The sequence below is a fragment of the Terrapene carolina genome, unplaced genomic scaffold (assembly GCF_002925995.2).
Source record: "Terrapene carolina triunguis isolate 2854851 unplaced genomic scaffold, T_m_triunguis-2.0 Scaffold212, whole genome shotgun sequence".
Lineage (NCBI taxonomy): Eukaryota > Metazoa > Chordata > Testudines > Emydidae > Terrapene > Terrapene triunguis.
Window position 1 is genome coordinate 2,774,819 of NW_020664563.1, and position 17,926 is coordinate 2,792,744.

Here is a 17,926-nt window from a genome sequence, read left to right on the forward strand (position 1 = left end):
CCAAATAAATCTGTTAGTCTTTAAGGTGCCACCAGACTCCTTGTTGTATTGTTTGTATGAAATTTTAGTTTGTACTGACTTGGCTAGGGCTTTTTATGTAGCCTGTTGTAAAACTAGGCAAATATCTAGATGAGTTCAGATGAATTATTTTTCAAATAGAATTCAGTGACAAAATCAGTGCAAAAAAAATCTGAGCAATTTAAAACAAATACATTAAAAACAATAAATTAATGGAACAGAACTTAACAAGGAGAAAGAGCATTCATGTCTATTTTACCTGCACATATAGCAACTGGGGCTGTCACAAGTGTATGTGAAGCTGTGGTTGTCCTTAATGTCCTCCGGGATGGAGTGGTAAAGGTAGGGATGTGGCCCCTGATGCCATGTGGAATGCTGGAGGAGGTGCGGAGGGAGGTGCTGCAATGGAGTTTTCCGTGAATTGTTGAACCTGTAGGTCCACAAGAGTCTGCAGCATTTGTTTGCTGCTGGAGAAACCCCATTATGTCCTGGTGCATCTCCCTCTCCTTCTCCTGCTGTGTCTCCTGGGCCGTTTTCCTGTCTGCTCTTTCCTTCCCAGTCTGTCTGCAACATTCACCCTCCAGGCCCTTTGCTCACTGTCTGATGCAGCCCTGACTTGCAGGATCTCACTGAACAAGTCATCCTGAGGCCTCCCTTTTCTCCTCATCAGGCTCCAGCATTCCACCGGTGTGGAGCAGGAACCCCTCAATGCCACAATGGCAGCAGTTGCAGATAAAACACACACAGGTACCATTGTCGGTACAGTCACAATGGAAAGTGAAAGTTATGATTCAGAACTCCCTTTCCTTGCTCACGTTTTAAACCAGACATGCTTACTGACACTTCTGATTCAGAGAGCTTGTGCATGGCACCACTCGCAGCTCCAGCCATGGCCTGCTGGGGTGAGGGAAATGAGGAAGGAGTTGCTCAGTTGCATGAAACTATGAGTATAGGGCAATGGCACTGAAAACAGGCACTATTTTCCACAGGCCGTAGTGATTTTAGCAGATATCTCACTACTGAGAACCACCAAGGCACAGAGAGCGCAGCGGCTTCTGGCATCCCAAAGCTGCTCGGGCCCGTATGCTGCTATGCCTATGTATTGCAATGGTGTTTGCCGATGTTATCACTGACTAGTGTAGGAAAGTGTCCTACTACAGAGGAAGAAATAAGGTTGCAATTCCTAGAAACCTTCGGGAGAGTACTGCAGTGTAACCTCCATGAAAGTTTCATTGAGATCTCTCTGGAAGATACAAGGGACAATCCTGTATAAACAAGCTGCTCTGCATGGTCCCCCCTGCCTAATCCTACAGAGGAATGTAAAGCAGATAACAATGTTACTTATCTTTGCTATTTCGCTACCTCTTCTAGTACTAGTAAATTAATGAAAAGTCAATAGCTGTGTCTGTTAAACTGGAGGCACCATCACTACATCATTGTAATGGGAAATACAAATCCACGCTTACCCGAGCTTCCTTCCCCTGCTTTGGGCTCGTCCATGCTGATCTGCTGGGACTGACTGGACTGTGGTGGAGTCTCAAACAGGTCCTGGCTCGCGACATAGCTTAACCTCCTGCTAGCAGGTTCCCCATCCTCTTCCTCCACAGTCCAGGGGCCTGTGACTCGGGTTCCTCAGAGGTATCCACAGTGTTCTGTGGGCTGATGTGGGGTCTGTGCCAAGTATGGAGTGCAGCTCTTTGTAAAAGCAGCATGTCTACAACTTAGCACGGAATTGACCGTAGGCCTCCTTGGCCTTCTGATATGCTGCAGCACTTCCATCGCTGTCACATAACAATGGTGCTGATACCTGTCATACCTCTTCTCCTGCATCCCCCGTACAATCTGCTCGTAGATGTCCACATTTCTGGGGCCGATCCGCAGCTGTGCTTGCACAGCCTCTTCTCCCCACAGGCCCAGGAGAGCCAATATCTCCTGCCTACTTCAAGAAGGAGCACGTCTGGAACCTGGAGCCAGCATGGTCAGCTGGCCAGTTGCACAAAACAATGGAGAGACGCTAAGTATGCTCGCCAAGCCGGACAATCAGGAAAAGGCATTTTTAAAGGGTAGGGGAGAGCCTTCTGGTCTCCATGAGCCTGGGCAGTGGAATCCACAATTTTGACAAGAGCAGTCAGAGCCAGGCATTGTGGTACAGCTGCTGGAAGACTGTTAGGGTCGATATAAGTAACGTAGTATCTACACTCAGACTGAGTTGACTTAGGTGCATCGACCATGGCTCAATTCTGCTCTGGGAGGTGATGTTACTGCATTGGTGGAAGACAAATTTAAGTGTAGACACATGCACAACTGGGTCGATGCAATGTAGCTTACTTCGACCTAACTTTGTACTGTAAACCAGGCCTGAGTTTATTTGGTCTTGCTGGGGAGAAACAACTATAGCTGCAGGAGGCATAAATTCAGTGGTATCACTAATAATTTCTTATTATGAGATCACAAAGAGGGATCTGATTTAAGATGTACAGTAAGAAGCAAAAAGAACAGGAGTACTTGTGGCACCTTAGAGACTAACAAATTTAAGTAAGAAGCAGGAGCTGATTTAATTGACAAAACCAAGATCCAATGTCCATGCAAATTTCCCTAGTAATAAACAAGCGAATAAACACCACTATCACCCCCTAAAAACCAGCAGCAGCTACACACACTTAAATTAGTTTCCATTTTAGAGATAATACTGGTGTCAGCAGTATTCCTCATTGTAAGCATAGCAAATACATAATCACACAGAGTACAGCTATTATTTACACAAGTCATCATTTATTTACAGAATGGGAGAAAGTTGTGTTTGTCACTTCCTAAAACACAGCACTAGTAATTAGGTTGCTGTGAAAGTGAGATTTATGTGCAATGATCAGGGCCGGCTCCAGGCACTAGCTTAACAAGCAGGTGCTTGGGGCGGCCAAGGGAGAGGGGCGGCACGTGCGTCAATTCAGGGGCGGCAGGTCCCTCACTCCCTCTAGGAGTGAAGGACCTGCCGCCGCTGCCGATCGCAGCCAGATGGCCCTGGCAATGATTACATAAAACTGAAAGCTATCATCCTATTTCCATTATATATTTATCATGCAGTATACTTTAAAACTGTTGTGATCTGGCAGAGACTGTAATCGGGATTCTAAATATCTTTGCTGGTTTTTATTAAACTCACTACACCCAAGAAACTTAAAACATCCCAGGCCTGATTTGCACAAGGCCTGATTTGCACAAGGCCTAAGCACACACGACTTCAAATGAAGTTATGGGGAATTATAGCTACTCAGCACTTCTACAAATCAAGCCCCTCTTCTTTACATTGGACATAGAAAAAACCCATTCTTCTTGCACACAGTGACTGAATAGGCAGCAACTAGCTTTTCCCAGTGCTGTACATCCCCAGCTGAGCCTGCAGCAGCAGTGATGCTAAGATATGCATTCCAAAGACTGCAGTGAGAAACTATGGTGCAAATTCACAAATAAACAAAAAAAGCCATGTTAAATTTTCCATATTTAGAAACAAAAGGAAAAAGTCCAACAAATGGACAACACATTTTTAAAGGCAAATATTTTTATTTAGAGGGATTGTAAACAATACAATTTTTTTAAAAACCTGATAAATTTGAATATTGGCTGCTGCACAGAAGTGGCAGCACAAGGGTCCCAGAAAATTCTTGATCTTTCAAGGTGACTGTCATGGACAGATGGATGCCCTGAAGGTCTAAAGCAGACACCTGCCTTTGGGGAACTTTTACAATAAATCCGACCCACCTTTCATTGTTCTCATGTAGTGGTAAAGCACTTAATAGTGTTCCATTAGTAAGCACTTACTACAATACAGTAATGACGTAAAGTGCATCAGCAACATGAATGAAGGGAACGAGACAAGACTAAGGGCATGTCTACACTACAATCTTAAGTCGACCTATGTTAGGTAATTACTGCAATGGCTGATGTCCACACTACCCTACTCCACTCAGTTACCAGGAGTGCTTCCACTGATTGAAGAGGGGCAGTGTGGTGGGGCTAAGAGGCAGGGCTCTCAGCTCTGCACAGCCCTACACCGGGAGCCCAGCTGTCCCCCGGGGGCTTCTCGCCTCGCCACTCCCAGCCAGGGGGAAGCCACCTGGGGGCTTCTCACCTCTAGCTGGTAAATCCTCACCTGGAGTCCAGTCGGCTTCCGTGCTCCTGGCAGGGAGCAGAGACCCCGTAGGGAGCGGGGAGCCCAAGCAGCAGCCCAAGCCAGGAGCCTGGGTGGCAGCCCAACTTGGAGCGGAGACCTGGCAGCAGCTGGGCTGGGGAGCCTGGAGCTGCTTTCTTGTCAATTTCACAGCTACAGCAGAGCCATGAAATTGACAGCCAACAGCCAATGTGAGGAACCCAATGTCTACAGGGACACTGCATTGCCCGAACTACACCAACATAAGGCATATGCCTCTTGAGGAGTTGGAGTTATTATGTCGGTGTAGTAGGGCACTTACATCGGCGGGAGCAAGGCTGTAGCAGAGGCACTGAAATAGTTAGGTCAACATAAGCTGCCTTTTGTCGACCTATCTCTGTAGTGTAGACCAAGCCTAAGTTAATGGTTTTCTCTGAATGATTAGGTTTCTGTTTTGCAGTCTAAAATATTAGATGAAGGATAATACATCATCTCCAACACACACATCAGGCAATTCATTGTTATGTTCCTCACTGCAACTCAGCCACATTGCTCATATGTAATATGTATTTTATACTACTCCAGGGACACGCATTTTCTCTCATATCGCTGTGCAGAATTATGCTTGGAAAGGTTTACAAATCCCCCAAAATTTGGTAATGGTCCCACCAAAGCATTTCTAGACCTTGTTAAAAGCTGGTAGTTTTTGAAAACAAATGTTTAGTATTAATGGTAATGCTTCTTTTTTAATGTTCATGGAGAAAATGTTTAATAATTTAATAAAAAAGGTAATTCTCAGATAAAAATTACATTAGGATGGAGTTAAAGCTGAGAATATATCAGGGCAAAAAAATTACAAGAAACAAGCATTACAAAGCCAGAAAATTCAGAGATCAGGTTAAACTTAAAAGAAATCCAAACAAGTTAAGGTCTGCAAATGCTCAGTTAAGGTATCAAATTAACACTAACTCATCCGCTGTAGTGACCCCCCCTGGGGGGCGGGGGGGAGAGAGAAGAGAGATGGCAATCAGAATATTGTGATTTTATGAACTATTAAGGCTAGCAATATGTTTTAAACCACTAAAAGCTAGAACTCACAGCATGTGATGCTCTGCATGTGCACTAGTAAAAGTTACCTTAGTGGAAACAAGCATAAAGATTTCTGAAAGTTTGTACCAATTTCTAAAAAATTTTGAAATATGTCAAAAGTCTAAGTCTTTGGCAAATTTGATTTCTCAAAGAAAACCTTGAAGTCTCAAAAAAAAAAAAAAAAAGCACCACACGAGAAAAAATGCAAAGTATCTGAAAAGTTTTGCAAAAAGAAAACATTTTCATGCCCAAAAATTCACTTCTGGGATGAGAAAACAAGCGTAAAGTAGTCTCAGACCAAATGGAATTTTTTCAGACATTTAAGAACACCTGAAAATAGGATCTTGAAATGGAAGTGCTTCCTCAGCAAGAACGGTACTGTGCATTTAAGTCGGCAAGCTGCTGAGAACTCCGGCCAAAACCAGCTACACACTTTAACATGTGTTTAGCTAGAAGTACGTGTGTAGTCCCAGTGAAATCAATGGAGTTACACCACAGTAACCAAGAGAAGAATCCAGCCGTACTATGTTTATCTTAAAGACATAACAGAAAGCCAAGAACAGCAGCTACTACTGCTTGTTCAAACAGAAATAAATGTAAGTTTAAACATTTTGCACATAGTGACAAGCCCATCTAGGGAGGCAGACATTAAGAGCCCATCCTGTCAAGGGAAAAAAGCAGTTAATCCCTAATTAATCTACAATGACAAATCTTCTAGATTTTAGAATTAAATTCTGACTACTCTACCAGAACAAGCTATGTCTGACTCACAAATAAGATCTGAAGCCCAGTAAATAGCTCATGATATGCCAAACACCATACATATCAAGAGCCAATTATATTAATTCCGTTCATTTGGTCTCAAGCTATTGCTGTATGACTCTTCCTTCTTTGCAGTTTCTTAGCAACACAATTTTGCTCTCATTTGCAGTGGATGAAAATGGCTAAATATTTCCACAGACTCCAAGGAACATCAGACCAATTATTTATTTAAACCGAGACACTGGTGTGCATGACACTTTCCAGACAAACAACAAAACCTCCACAAGGAGTTTACAAACTAAGGCCCTAATCCAGCAAAGATTTACGCACATGTTTAACTTTAAACACATTTATGTTTTTTCAGGATCAGGACCTAAATGATTTCTAACACAATAAGCTAAGCAGTGCAGAGGGGCTCAGGGAGGGTTATAGCCAGTAAGATATTATGAGGTCTGCTTATTGTGTGTGCTGTCATATATATAATCTTTTATAAATTACATTAAAATTTGAGGCAGTGGCCAGTAATGATCAGGATGGCTAGCAACCAAAAACGCAACAAAGCTGATGTTTAACTGCTACAAAATAAAACCAGTAAGTGACAGAGAAAAAAAAGAGCCAGTTCATTTCTGTTTATTATTTCATGTTCTGGATTTTTGGTTTCTGTTATCACTTTTTAATTCACCATCTTTGTATATGTGGGATTTTCCACAGCACCAGCTAACATGGAACCAAAATGAATCACAGTGCGTGCCATTCTCTGATTAGCTATCCAGTGGTTGCTACTGGGATGTAGTACCAGAAGCCCCAGGTTCCCCTCCAAATCCCTGGAGGGAAGCAGCCTTAGCACACTTTCATTTATAATTCCATTGTTCTCTGCCCTGAAAGCCACAAGGCTTTTCTAGGGGCTTTGGGATTTTTGTTTTTATTTTTAAACCTAGAAGAATTTGCCAGAGAACTCTTGCAAAACCAGAGACTATGATATCACAACATGAGAGTGAAACCCCAAACTGAGAAGGGAGGGGATTTTCCAGGAGACTGTTTAAAATCCATGACTTGTTTTTGTTAAATCCATTCACCTTGTGAAAGATTCAGCCTTCATCATTATTATTATTATTTATTTGTATTACCTCAGCCTAGGAGGCCCAGTCCTGGATCACGATCCCATTTAAGCTAGACACTGTATACACACACAATAAAAAGATGGTGCCTGCCCCCGTGGGTTTACAATCTACCCCTACTCTCTACATCTGAGGGCTCAGAAAGCTTACCTCCCCAATTCTCTAGACCTCCGAGGAGTTATCAAGCAGAAACTGGACAGACAAGACTTGATATTTGGGATATTTCTATCATAAAGACAAGCAAAAAGAACTTTTCAAACCTCCTTTATACACAATAAAGAGCAAATTGTGTCCCCTTTGCCCAACTGCTCTGCCTCACAAATGGGAAGCGTCTGGGAACTAGAGGATCAGAATTATCAATGATTTCAATGCTTTTGATGCAACTGAAAACTCCTCTGTGAAGAGCACAGGAGCTATCTGTGGACATGTCAACACTAGAAGCACTTCACCAGTATAGCTATACCCATATATTATATTATGCTGGCAAAGCACTCCTGGTATGGACACAGCTTATATAGCCAAAGCTGCCCTTTTACAGGAATAGCTTACCCCACCACCCTCAAACAAATCTAGATATCCCAATTAAAGTGCTTTTATAATTAGGTCCACACTAGGGATTTCTATCAGCACAGCTACATCAATCAGGGCTCACAGCTCTTCATACTCCTGACCAATACAGCTATGCTAGTAGAAGCCTGTAATGTAGACACAGCCTGTATTTTTATGAATATGTGGGAACCTCTATTTGATTATGAGTGTGTGACTTCTATAAAGAAGCCTAAGGGAACTCAGTTCTATGGGGCTCTGTAAGACCACAGGAAGGCAGATAATGAAGGTGAATTAAGCCCAATCTCCAATACTTGATAAGAAAGATAACCATCAGTACCAATCGAACTGGCGGATACTTCTTGTAGTCTTCCTCATCTATAGGGTCAGGAGGAAGTTCCAGTTGCTCTCTTGGACAAGAGAGGTGATGTGACACCCTATTAGATATCACAGTGCCCGGATATCATGCACAGGCATTTCATAGGCACCAACAGGAAGGTCAAAGCTGGGTTGTGGAGGTCCCCAAGGGCTGGGGCACCTCCAGTCCCAAGGAGAGTGTCCTGATTTGGGTAGGAGATGCTGGTTCCAGGAAACTCTTTACCTCCTGTCTGGACAGATCTCGCTTGATGGAAGCAAGGATGGTTCCTCCAGAATATCTGATTTTCCAATTATACGAAGTTCAAATCTCGCTCAATTGGTAGTGCCAATGGTTCTGTCAAAGTAAAGTCATGGCTAGTAGACGGGAAGGGGGTAGACTTCTCCCAGAGCCAGTGTCTCTTGGTGGAGTCAAAATCTCCCTGATGAGGGTCAGTCCTGACAACCAATGCAGATCCAGGAGAACAAAGACATTCACTGAAGTGGTGTATCTTTCCATTCTCCTTGGGTCACCCACAGTTTTGTCAGCCCATACAGACAGAGCTGAAGTAGGAAGGTTCTGAGTTGGCAGATCCATAAGGGAATGGGACGGTACCCCCAGTGGCTAAGGTTCCTGACGGATGCTCTTTGTTTGTACCAGCAGATCTGGACAGTACTGCTAGCAGTGGCACTGCCAGTGCAGAGTCCGGTAGCAGCGGAGCCTTGCTCCTATGCACCTTTCTATCATCGACATCCTAAGTCTTTGGAAGCTGGGCATGAAGACTTGACCGACTTGGAAGGGGTGAGGGAGGGATCTGTCCTCTTTGGAGTGGACTGAGAGGGGGATCTGCTCTTGTGCTTATGAGACTGTGCCCTGCTCTCCTGCAGAAATCCTGAGAGAGGGTCCACAGGTGTAATCTCCCACATTCCTGCATCAGGCTTCATGATAGGAAATGTGCTCTTTGATGACTCTGGATAATGTACAGCAGGGTTCATCCAGCCTGGGTCTGATTGAGGCCTCATAGCTTTCTCCATGAGGTGCTTTTTAAGACAAAATGCTTGCACCTATCAGGTACAGCTAAGAAAGGAGCAACAGATGCTGCACCTGGCGAAGATATGCACTTCCCCCAGGCAGTATAGGCAGTGCTCGTGGTCATCACTGATCAGGAAGGTACAGAGACAGAAGATGCAGCTTTTCAAGCTTGGTATACTGTGCATAATCTAATTCCCATACAGTAACTCCTCACTTAAAGTCGTCCCGGTTAACATTGTTTCATTGTTACGTTGCTGATCAATAGAGAACGTGCTCATTTAAAGTTGTGCAATGCTCCCTTATAACGTTGTTTGGCAGCCGCCTGCTTTGTCCACTGCTTGCAGAAAGAGCAGCCCATTGGAGCAAGCTGGTGGGGGCTTGGAACCAGGGTGGAGCGGCAGCCCCCCTATTAGCTCCCCGCTCCCCTAAGATCCCTGTGCAGCAGCCGCCCAGCAGGCTATCAATTGCGGGCAGTTCAACTGTCCCTCCCCCACTGCCATGTGCTTCTCCTGCCCTCTGCCTTGGAGCTGCTCCCAGGAGCCTCCTGCTTGCTGAGCAAGAAGAGGGGAAAAGGGGTGCTAATGTCAGGGTGTCCCCCTCCCCCCTGCTCCTGCCCCCCGCTTACATTTCCATAGTGCGGGGGGGACATGGGAGGGAGCTTTCTGGCAGCAGCGGCTGTCTCAACTTGCTGATCTACTTAAAAAGGCAATGTACTTAGAGTGGGGTCAGCATACTTAAAGGGGCAATGCGCATCTCTCTCTCTCTCTCACACACACATACACACACACACACACACACAGAGTGTGTGTCTCTGTCTGCTATGCTATCTCCCCTCCCTCCATTTGTGCTGCCTTGTAGAGTGTGAGGCTACATTAACAAAGTGTTAACCCTTGAGGGCTCAGCTGAGTGCTAGTTCATCATTTAGCAAGTAAGGCATTCCCTGGGAAATATCCCATCCTCTTCCACCCTCTGACTTCACCACCTCAACCAAGCTTCACAATTATCATTGCCGTGTACAGTATTAAATTGTTTAAAACTTAGTGTGTGTGTGTGTGTGTGTGTATGTATATATATATATATATATATATATATATATATATATAGTCTTTTGTCTGGTGAAAAAATTTCCCTGGAACCTAACCCCCCCCATTTACATTACTTCTTATGGGGAAATTGGATTAGCTTAACATCGTTTTGCTTAAAGTTGCATTTTTCAGGAACATACCTACAACGTTAAGCGAGGAGTTATGAGCCAGAGGGATCCCCAGGGTGGGGATTCTAACTATCCACTAGCTAAACTAATAGAACCATTAACACTAATTACACTAAAGATAAAACTGATAAACTTTGAAATATTTACAGGTTTGAAGACAAAGGAGAAGTTCTGTACACTAAAGTTTCCAATTCAGGCCATGCAGCAGTAAGAAGGAACTGAAGAGGTGGTTGGTCCACCCAGCACTACTCCATGGATCCTTGATGCAGAACACAAGCAGAGCAGGGGCACAGATACGGATCAACGGACACTGCTTTCAAAAGTTCTCAAGTCTCAGGTGCATGGAGCACATGTGTACCCATAGTGGAATGCATAGAGGGACCAGTTCTCAAAGGAGGCTAAGTTTACATAAGGCAATATGCTTTAAGCCTTAAAGTTTTTGTTATTTTTAACCTTTTCTGTTTGTGCTGCTCCTATGATAAATAAAGCAGACTGTTTTGAACAAGCTGATTTCTGTCATAACTTCTGGAGAAGATTCCATAGCAGGTGTCAAAAACAGATATGGTTGGTCAACATGGGGTACGGTAGACTGGTGATCCAGTCTAAAAGTGAGGTGAATCAGAGTTCCACTCAGAGAGGTGCACATATAAGTCTGCCAGTTGAAAGAAGTACCCAAAAAGAGAGATTACAGATGAAGTTCACCCCAAACCATAACATCCTCCTGAAGAGAATAATTTTGAAGTTTCTCTCCCTCTCTCGTTGAATATTAGCTGTACATTTTTAGAGCTGCAATAGTTATATGCACTGATTTATCAAGACAGTTCTTGTTCACAGTACCCATTGAAGTCACGTGTTCCTTTTTTATTGCTCATGATGTTATTTTGTATAATGTCAGACCATTCTCTACATGCCTAATAGATGGAATTTTAATTCTTAAAATTATAAATAAAATCAGAAAAGCAAGCCCACATGGATTCACTCCACACAGTTGCTTAAGTGAGCAGGACTTGTAGGAAGAACTTTGCCCATCTAGAAATGCTGATGAACCTCGGACACAAAGGAAGGAGAAGATCAGACAAAGGGAGGGGTGTCTCAGGACTTTTGTTGTCTTCAAAAATCTGTAGCTCTCAGAGTAAAGTCTCTGTGGCCAAGAAATTCCCTTACCAAGTCTGTGTTCCTTGCTTTCCTACCACATTGTCCCCAAAGGGACGAAATTAGAAGTCCAAAGTGCCCACAGCCTAGATGGAGACTGGAGGGGGTGTTCAGGAGATCTTTGGGGAGCAGTGCCCCATGTCCCAAGGAAGGACATTGGGCAAGAAGTCTGAGCCCAGGAGTGTGCTCTATGGCTAAAAACAGTGACAAGACTCTACCCTGACCTAGTTGGCTTGGAAGTGCATAGGATCCAGAGACTGGGTCCACTCACATCTCACTGGTGACCATGCAAAAAAGTACTAGGCCAGGTTGTAACACTTAGCACTGGTCATTTTAAATTCAGCCTCCGTGCCCTTTGGTGCTAAGAGCAGGGAGTTTATTTGGAGTAGGTGTGTAAGCGTGGAGGGAGAAATCACCTTTTATAGAATCATAGGACTGGAAGGGACCTTGCGAGGTCATCTAGTCCAGACTAAGTATTATCTCTAGACCATCCCTGACAGGTGTTTGTCTAACCTGCTCTTAAAAATCTCCAGTGATGGAGATTCCACAACCTCCCTAGGCAATTTATTCCAGTGCTTAATCACCCTGACAGTTAGGAAGTTTTTCCTAATGTCCAATCTAAACCTTCCTTGCTGTAATTTAAGCCCATTGCTTCTTGTCCTATCCACAGAGATTAAGAAAACCAATTTTTCTCCCTCCTCCTTGTAACAACCTTGTACATACTTGAAAACTGTTATGTCCCCCCTCAGTCTTCTCTTTTCCAGACTAAGCAAACCCATTTTTTTCCATCTTCCCCTATCTTCATTTCTTCATTCCCCAACTTATTTCATAACACTCAGGCAGAGTTTAGAGAGTATCATGTGCTAGACCTTGTATGTGAAGTAGAGAATTTTAAATGGAAAGTTATCAAATGTTATTGGTCTGGGCAATTTGCTTGGCCACCGTTACAGATTTCCCAGTTTCACCAGATACAGCAGATTCCCAGCTAGCCTTAGCTCGCCCCAGAGCACGCTTTCTGCACAATGACATCTTTTTATTGGTGGAAGCATAACAGTAAATCTCACTACTCCCTCAGGAAGGCTGAAAGCTCATTAATTACTCAATGAATAGGGATAGCTACTATTAGGCACTCAAATATTTCTTAAAATGCTATTTGCCACTTCCTGGCATATTCCACACACCGAGAGAGACCTCATACAGCCCACCCCTTTGCCTAAATTGTAGGAGAACCCACAGGTATGGTCTAGAAAGGGAAAATCCAGAAACCCATAATACACACACACTTGTCATTTTAAATCGTACTATTGTAGCAGATTAGCAATTGATGGGGTGGAGAGGACAAACAAAAAACCTACTCACCGTGCACACAGAGGCTTCATCCCCGATTTTCACTCTATTCACAGTCAGTAGCCGCTCCAGCAGGCTGATTCTGTTTAGGAGCCAGGAAAATGCCAGCAGCAACTCTCTGCTACCCTGTGAGCCATCGGAAGGGAGCTGATAGAATTCTGGCCTGCCATAGCCGTGGTACCGTAACACTGACTTTACAAACCTAATTTGGGCGCCTGGAAAGTAGAAAAGCAGGAAAATGTGTCACATTGCACTGCCCACCCTTTTCCAGGAATAGCTGCTTCCTGGAGAAAATTAACCAAATTTCGTGTCATACTAAGGGTAAGGGAGACTGATGTTCTCTGGTTAGGCATGAACAGATACAGTACAGGCAGCAAGAATGCAAGCTTCCCCTATGCTGCCCCACCCTGACCCGCAGGAACCACCTCTATAGAGGGGAATAGAAATTCAGTCTCCCTCTCAGAGACTAACAAGGCCAATTTGCAACTGGCTTGTGGTGGGTGCCTTTCCTACTAGCCACTGGGCTCAAACCCACCCCTGCTTTCATATGGGCCACCAAACACGCTACAAAATGGCAACTGTTTTAGGTCACTGTTGAACTGAGGTGGATCAAAACCTAGAAATGAAAGGTTCCACAGCCTACTACAAATCTCTGAGCACCAGTGAGCAAATAAGGCAATAGCATCATACATACAACAGGCACACCAGGCTGCAGAGACTGCATTTTGTGCTCAGCTATATTCTCTTCCGTGGTGAAGGAAAATGGATTTTATTTGACAATTGCAATGTGACCTGAAGAAGAGGTTTGCTTAGCTTGAAAGCTTGCCTCTTTCACCAATAGAAGTTGGTTCAATGAAAGATATTACCTCACTCACCTTGTCTCTCTCAATTACAGTGCAAATACTATGGATTGTAAAGCAAGTGTCACTTCACTAGGGGAGAAAGAGAAAAGGTTAAACCAGCGAATAAAGTTTCTTCCCTTCCCAAGTGAAGTGTTTCAATATCTCCAGGTTGTTTCACCACAAAGCATCAGTAAACCCAAACCCAGGGCCCCACGTAGTCAGTGCTTAACTTCCATGTCCTCTATCACATCTGTATATTCCTCATTTGCCTATTCCTTGTCACTAGCATGATAAACTTCTTGTCTGGTCACATGCACTGTGAGCTTTTTCCCCTGTATGCTGTTGACTAATGAAGCTCAAAATAACAATGCCTGACTTCCAAAGAAAAAGCACAAATGGAAAGAGAAACCTGTGACTCTAGAAAGGTTATTTGTTAATCTTAAAAAATAATTCCTTCAGAAAAAGTGTCTAACCACATCACTTGAGCTCTGAAGTGTTAAGGGAGTTTTGCATGCTAGAGGCAACCATACAAAGCTAAGACACAGCCACTGGAAGTCCTAAGCTTGAACGTACTCATTACACTCGAATAGCATTCATTACACTTCAGCAGCAGCACATCACTTAGCAATAGTCACTGGCAGGAGCTGGTAAATCTACACAGGCAGTAAGCCCATCCCATTTCGGCAATGGGAACATAAGTACACCTCTACCCCGATATAACGCGACCCGATATAATGTGGTAAAGCAGCGCTCCAGTGGGCGGGGCTGCGCGCTCCGGCGCATCACAGCAAGTTCGATATAACGCAGTTTCACCTATAATGCGGTAAGATTTTTTGGCTCCCGAGGACAGCGTTATATCGGGGTAGAGGTGTAAATACTTTGCTTCGACTGAGTGACCTGCCTCTGGCAAACTGAAGCAGTGTTGTTGGGAGCCACATCCAGCCTTCCTAGCCACAGAGGGGGTAGGATCCCCGAAGAACCCCTCACTCCACAATGCATCCAGAATGGGAGCACTCTTGAAGATGCAGCATGTATAACAGTTGTTCCTCAGCACAGGCTAGGAACAGTACCTAAGCACATGGGTGTGCTCCATGTGCAAATGCTGGATGGACATAGGCTCCTCACCATAAATACAGATCAGAAAACAAGACAGTGAGCATGACTGAGCAGGCACCACAACCTAGCCCAACACTACTGTCTTGTGGCAAGGACAGAACTCCTGACGGAGCACATTGCAGGGGCTTAATCTGTTTTAAATCTAGCAAATTTCTGTTCTACAGCCACAAGAAGGGGACCACTTGTCCCAGCAGCCCCTGGAATCACTCTCTCTGGATTGCAATAGATACATTATCGGATTGCTGCATTTTTGGCAGCGTGTGTGAATATGAACTTTAATGGCTTGTCCCATGCTTTGAGGGGGCCTGTCCATGTGTGCTTTTCAAATAAACTCATTGCAGGTTGTGTTCTGAACGCCCCCAAATAATCACAGGTAGAAGGGGCATTTTTTTCACTTCTTTAACTTCTTGAATGTCTTCCCATTCTATGGAACTCTCTAATCTCCCTCCTGACAAAGGAGCCAGGCTTCTGGGCCTAGGGGTTTACAACCCCTTTTACCACTGTGGATTCAGAACAGGAAAGTAAAGGCCAGCTCCTCAGATGATGTAAGTCAGCACAGTTCCACTCAAGTCAATTTAGACCAGCCAAGGATCTGGGGCCATGTGTTTGTACAGGACTTTAGCTCTTGCTCTCACTCTCTCTCGTATGTGGATCAAGTGGACAAGGTGGCAGGTGCAACGATGGACTCCTGAATTTACTTAGCATGTTAGACTCTCTTTCTCACCAATGCCTCCATTCTGTAAGAATGTAATTTTCAGCTCCTTGACCATCTATCCACAGTAAAGGGCCATTAGTGCTCTTGTCCCAATGTGTGTGAGCTGCCATTGCAAAGAAGCATTAAGAAATCAGCCATGGTGTCCCACTGAAATTTTCATAACTCTGAACAAAACATTATGGTTGTTCTTTCAAACGTTTACAACTGAACATTAATACAGCTTTGAAACTTTAGTATGCAAAAGAAAAATGCTGCTTTCCTTTTTTTTGGTAGTTTATGTTTAACACAGTACTGTACTGTATTTGCTTTTTTTTTTGGTCTCTGCTGCTGCCTGATTGCGTACTTCCGGCTCCAAATGAGGTGTGTGGTTGACTGGTCAGTTCATAACTCTGGTGTTCTACTGTATTTGGCTGGAGCAAACACTAGGGCGAGCACAGATGTACAAAGGACCAAAGACTCCCAATAGCTTTTGTATCAAGGCAGTACAGGAAGAGATCTTCATTTTCAGGTATTCCAGGTATATCAGCCTATGGTTGAGTTTTACTCCCAAGTATGTGACAACTGAATGGAATAGCAGTATCTGGCCTTGGACACAGATCAACATGGGTTGATTGGCAAGATGATTTTTAGACGGAAGTAGATGCCACTGTCTGGTTCATTGAGAATTTGACCACTCATTTCTATCAATGGCGACTAAGTATACATGTCGTGGATGAGATAGAATTCAATCCCATAGAAGTCAGTTCCAGTGTCAGCAATACAGATGTCATCAGGATTCACACACTTCTCGGCCTGAGTTTCAGAAAGATCACGTGTGTATATATTGAACAAAAAGGGAGCCAGCACTGACCTTTGTGGAAGACTATTGCAGAGACGTGTAAGGTGACTGATTTTATCCCCAACTCGCAGAATGAAGCTGCAATTACTGATCATTTCTTGGATGAACCACACCATCGGGCTACAAGGAATGGCTTGCAGCAGCTTGGCAATGCCACACACACTGTCATAGGCTACTCTCAGATCAATAAGAACTACACCAAACTTCTTTCCTTATACAAATGCATCTTCTGTATCTTGAGTCAGACAAAGTACCTAATCTCGAGTGCATCATCCTCTCCTGAACCCAGCCTGAACATGAGGCAGCTACAGATCAAATATCTCATTAATCCACATCAGGATTAGTCTCTCCATCAATTTGTAGGTAACACACAGCAAAGAAATCTGTTGGTAGCTCTTTGGAGCTGTCAATGGTTTCTCTGGCTTGGGAACAGTTACGACCTTCATGCTGCATTAGGCTTTTGGGATGCTACAATCCTGGGTACAGCGATTCACCAATTGAAGAAGCCAGCTTTTGGTGACTGGTCCAAGGTGAGAGAAACGTGGAGTGGATGTTACCTGGATCATGAGCCTTGTTAGGCTACAGCTGATATATAGCCAGGTCAAGGTCTTCATTAATAAAGGAGCCATCAGATGTAGACAAGGGACTTTAGCTGAAATACCATATTGAAGACAATACTCCTGGAACATTTTAGAGCTATGTGGCAGTTGTTTATAACTGCCTAGCCCTGTTGATGAAAAAAATGGGCATCAGCTAACACTGACAGCCCTACCAATACCACATGACTGCTGTCTAGATAGATTGAAAGGGAAGGAGTTTGCCTAACCAGAGAAAGGTTTTAGCTAATTATTCTACCGTTTTCTGTGTTGTCTTCTCATTTTCTTTATACATTTGTCTCTCACACAAAATTAATTGTTGTAACTGTGGTAAAGGGTTTTCATAAAGAGAAAATGACACCAAATTGGGGAAAGGTTAGCATTTGCTTCCTTTTTCCCTAAAATAGAGCAGCACATAATGGTCATTATCTGGAGGTTGGAGACCACCTAAGAATTTACATGCTGGAAAAGGGAGAGAACACAAAGCGGTAAAGCTAGTGGTGGGGGCAGCCAGTCCTCCATTTTCCTCTATCAGGCTAGAATAAGTAAAGACAGCTTCTCCAATGTAAGAGATCCAGTGACAGGGTGGATTTGATTTAAATCACTAGTCAGGAAGACTCAATTTAATCATGGATTTCTACATAAAAGTGCATTCTTGTTGGTTGATATAACCTTAATACACATTCTTCACAACTCAGAGATAGATGTAGGTTTCATTTTTAGAAAGCACACACTATACATATTTAAAGTGATTTATTTTGAAAACTTTTCAGATTAGTTTTACAGCTATATCAGAAAATGAATGATTGTTTGGTTATTTCATTTACCAAAGGTAATTGAAGCAGATATTTATGAAGTCATTGGGAGGTGAATTATCTCCAATTCAACAGGTTAATCATTAACATTTGGAGGATTTTCTTGCCATGCTGTATTAGGAGGAGAACATCACCAGACAGACATTTAAATTGTTTTATTTAACTAAAACAACAACGTTATGTATTCTGGATTTTTTCTTCAACGGGAAACATATAATATTTTAACAA

General features: G+C 43.5%; 1 protein-coding gene across 1 annotated transcript in view; it reads right to left on the minus strand.

Moving 5' to 3' along the window:
• The window catches only part of LOC112107422 (tubulin epsilon and delta complex protein 1-like), a 180,318-nt gene that overhangs the window by 151,967 nt on the left and 10,425 nt on the right, over positions 1-17,926 (minus strand). The window contains exon 3 of the mRNA XM_026656188.2: positions 12,789-12,991. Within this exon, the coding sequence (XP_026511973.1) occupies positions 12,789-12,991 (203 nt within the window). The remainder of the gene's footprint in view (positions 1-12,788; positions 12,992-17,926) is intronic.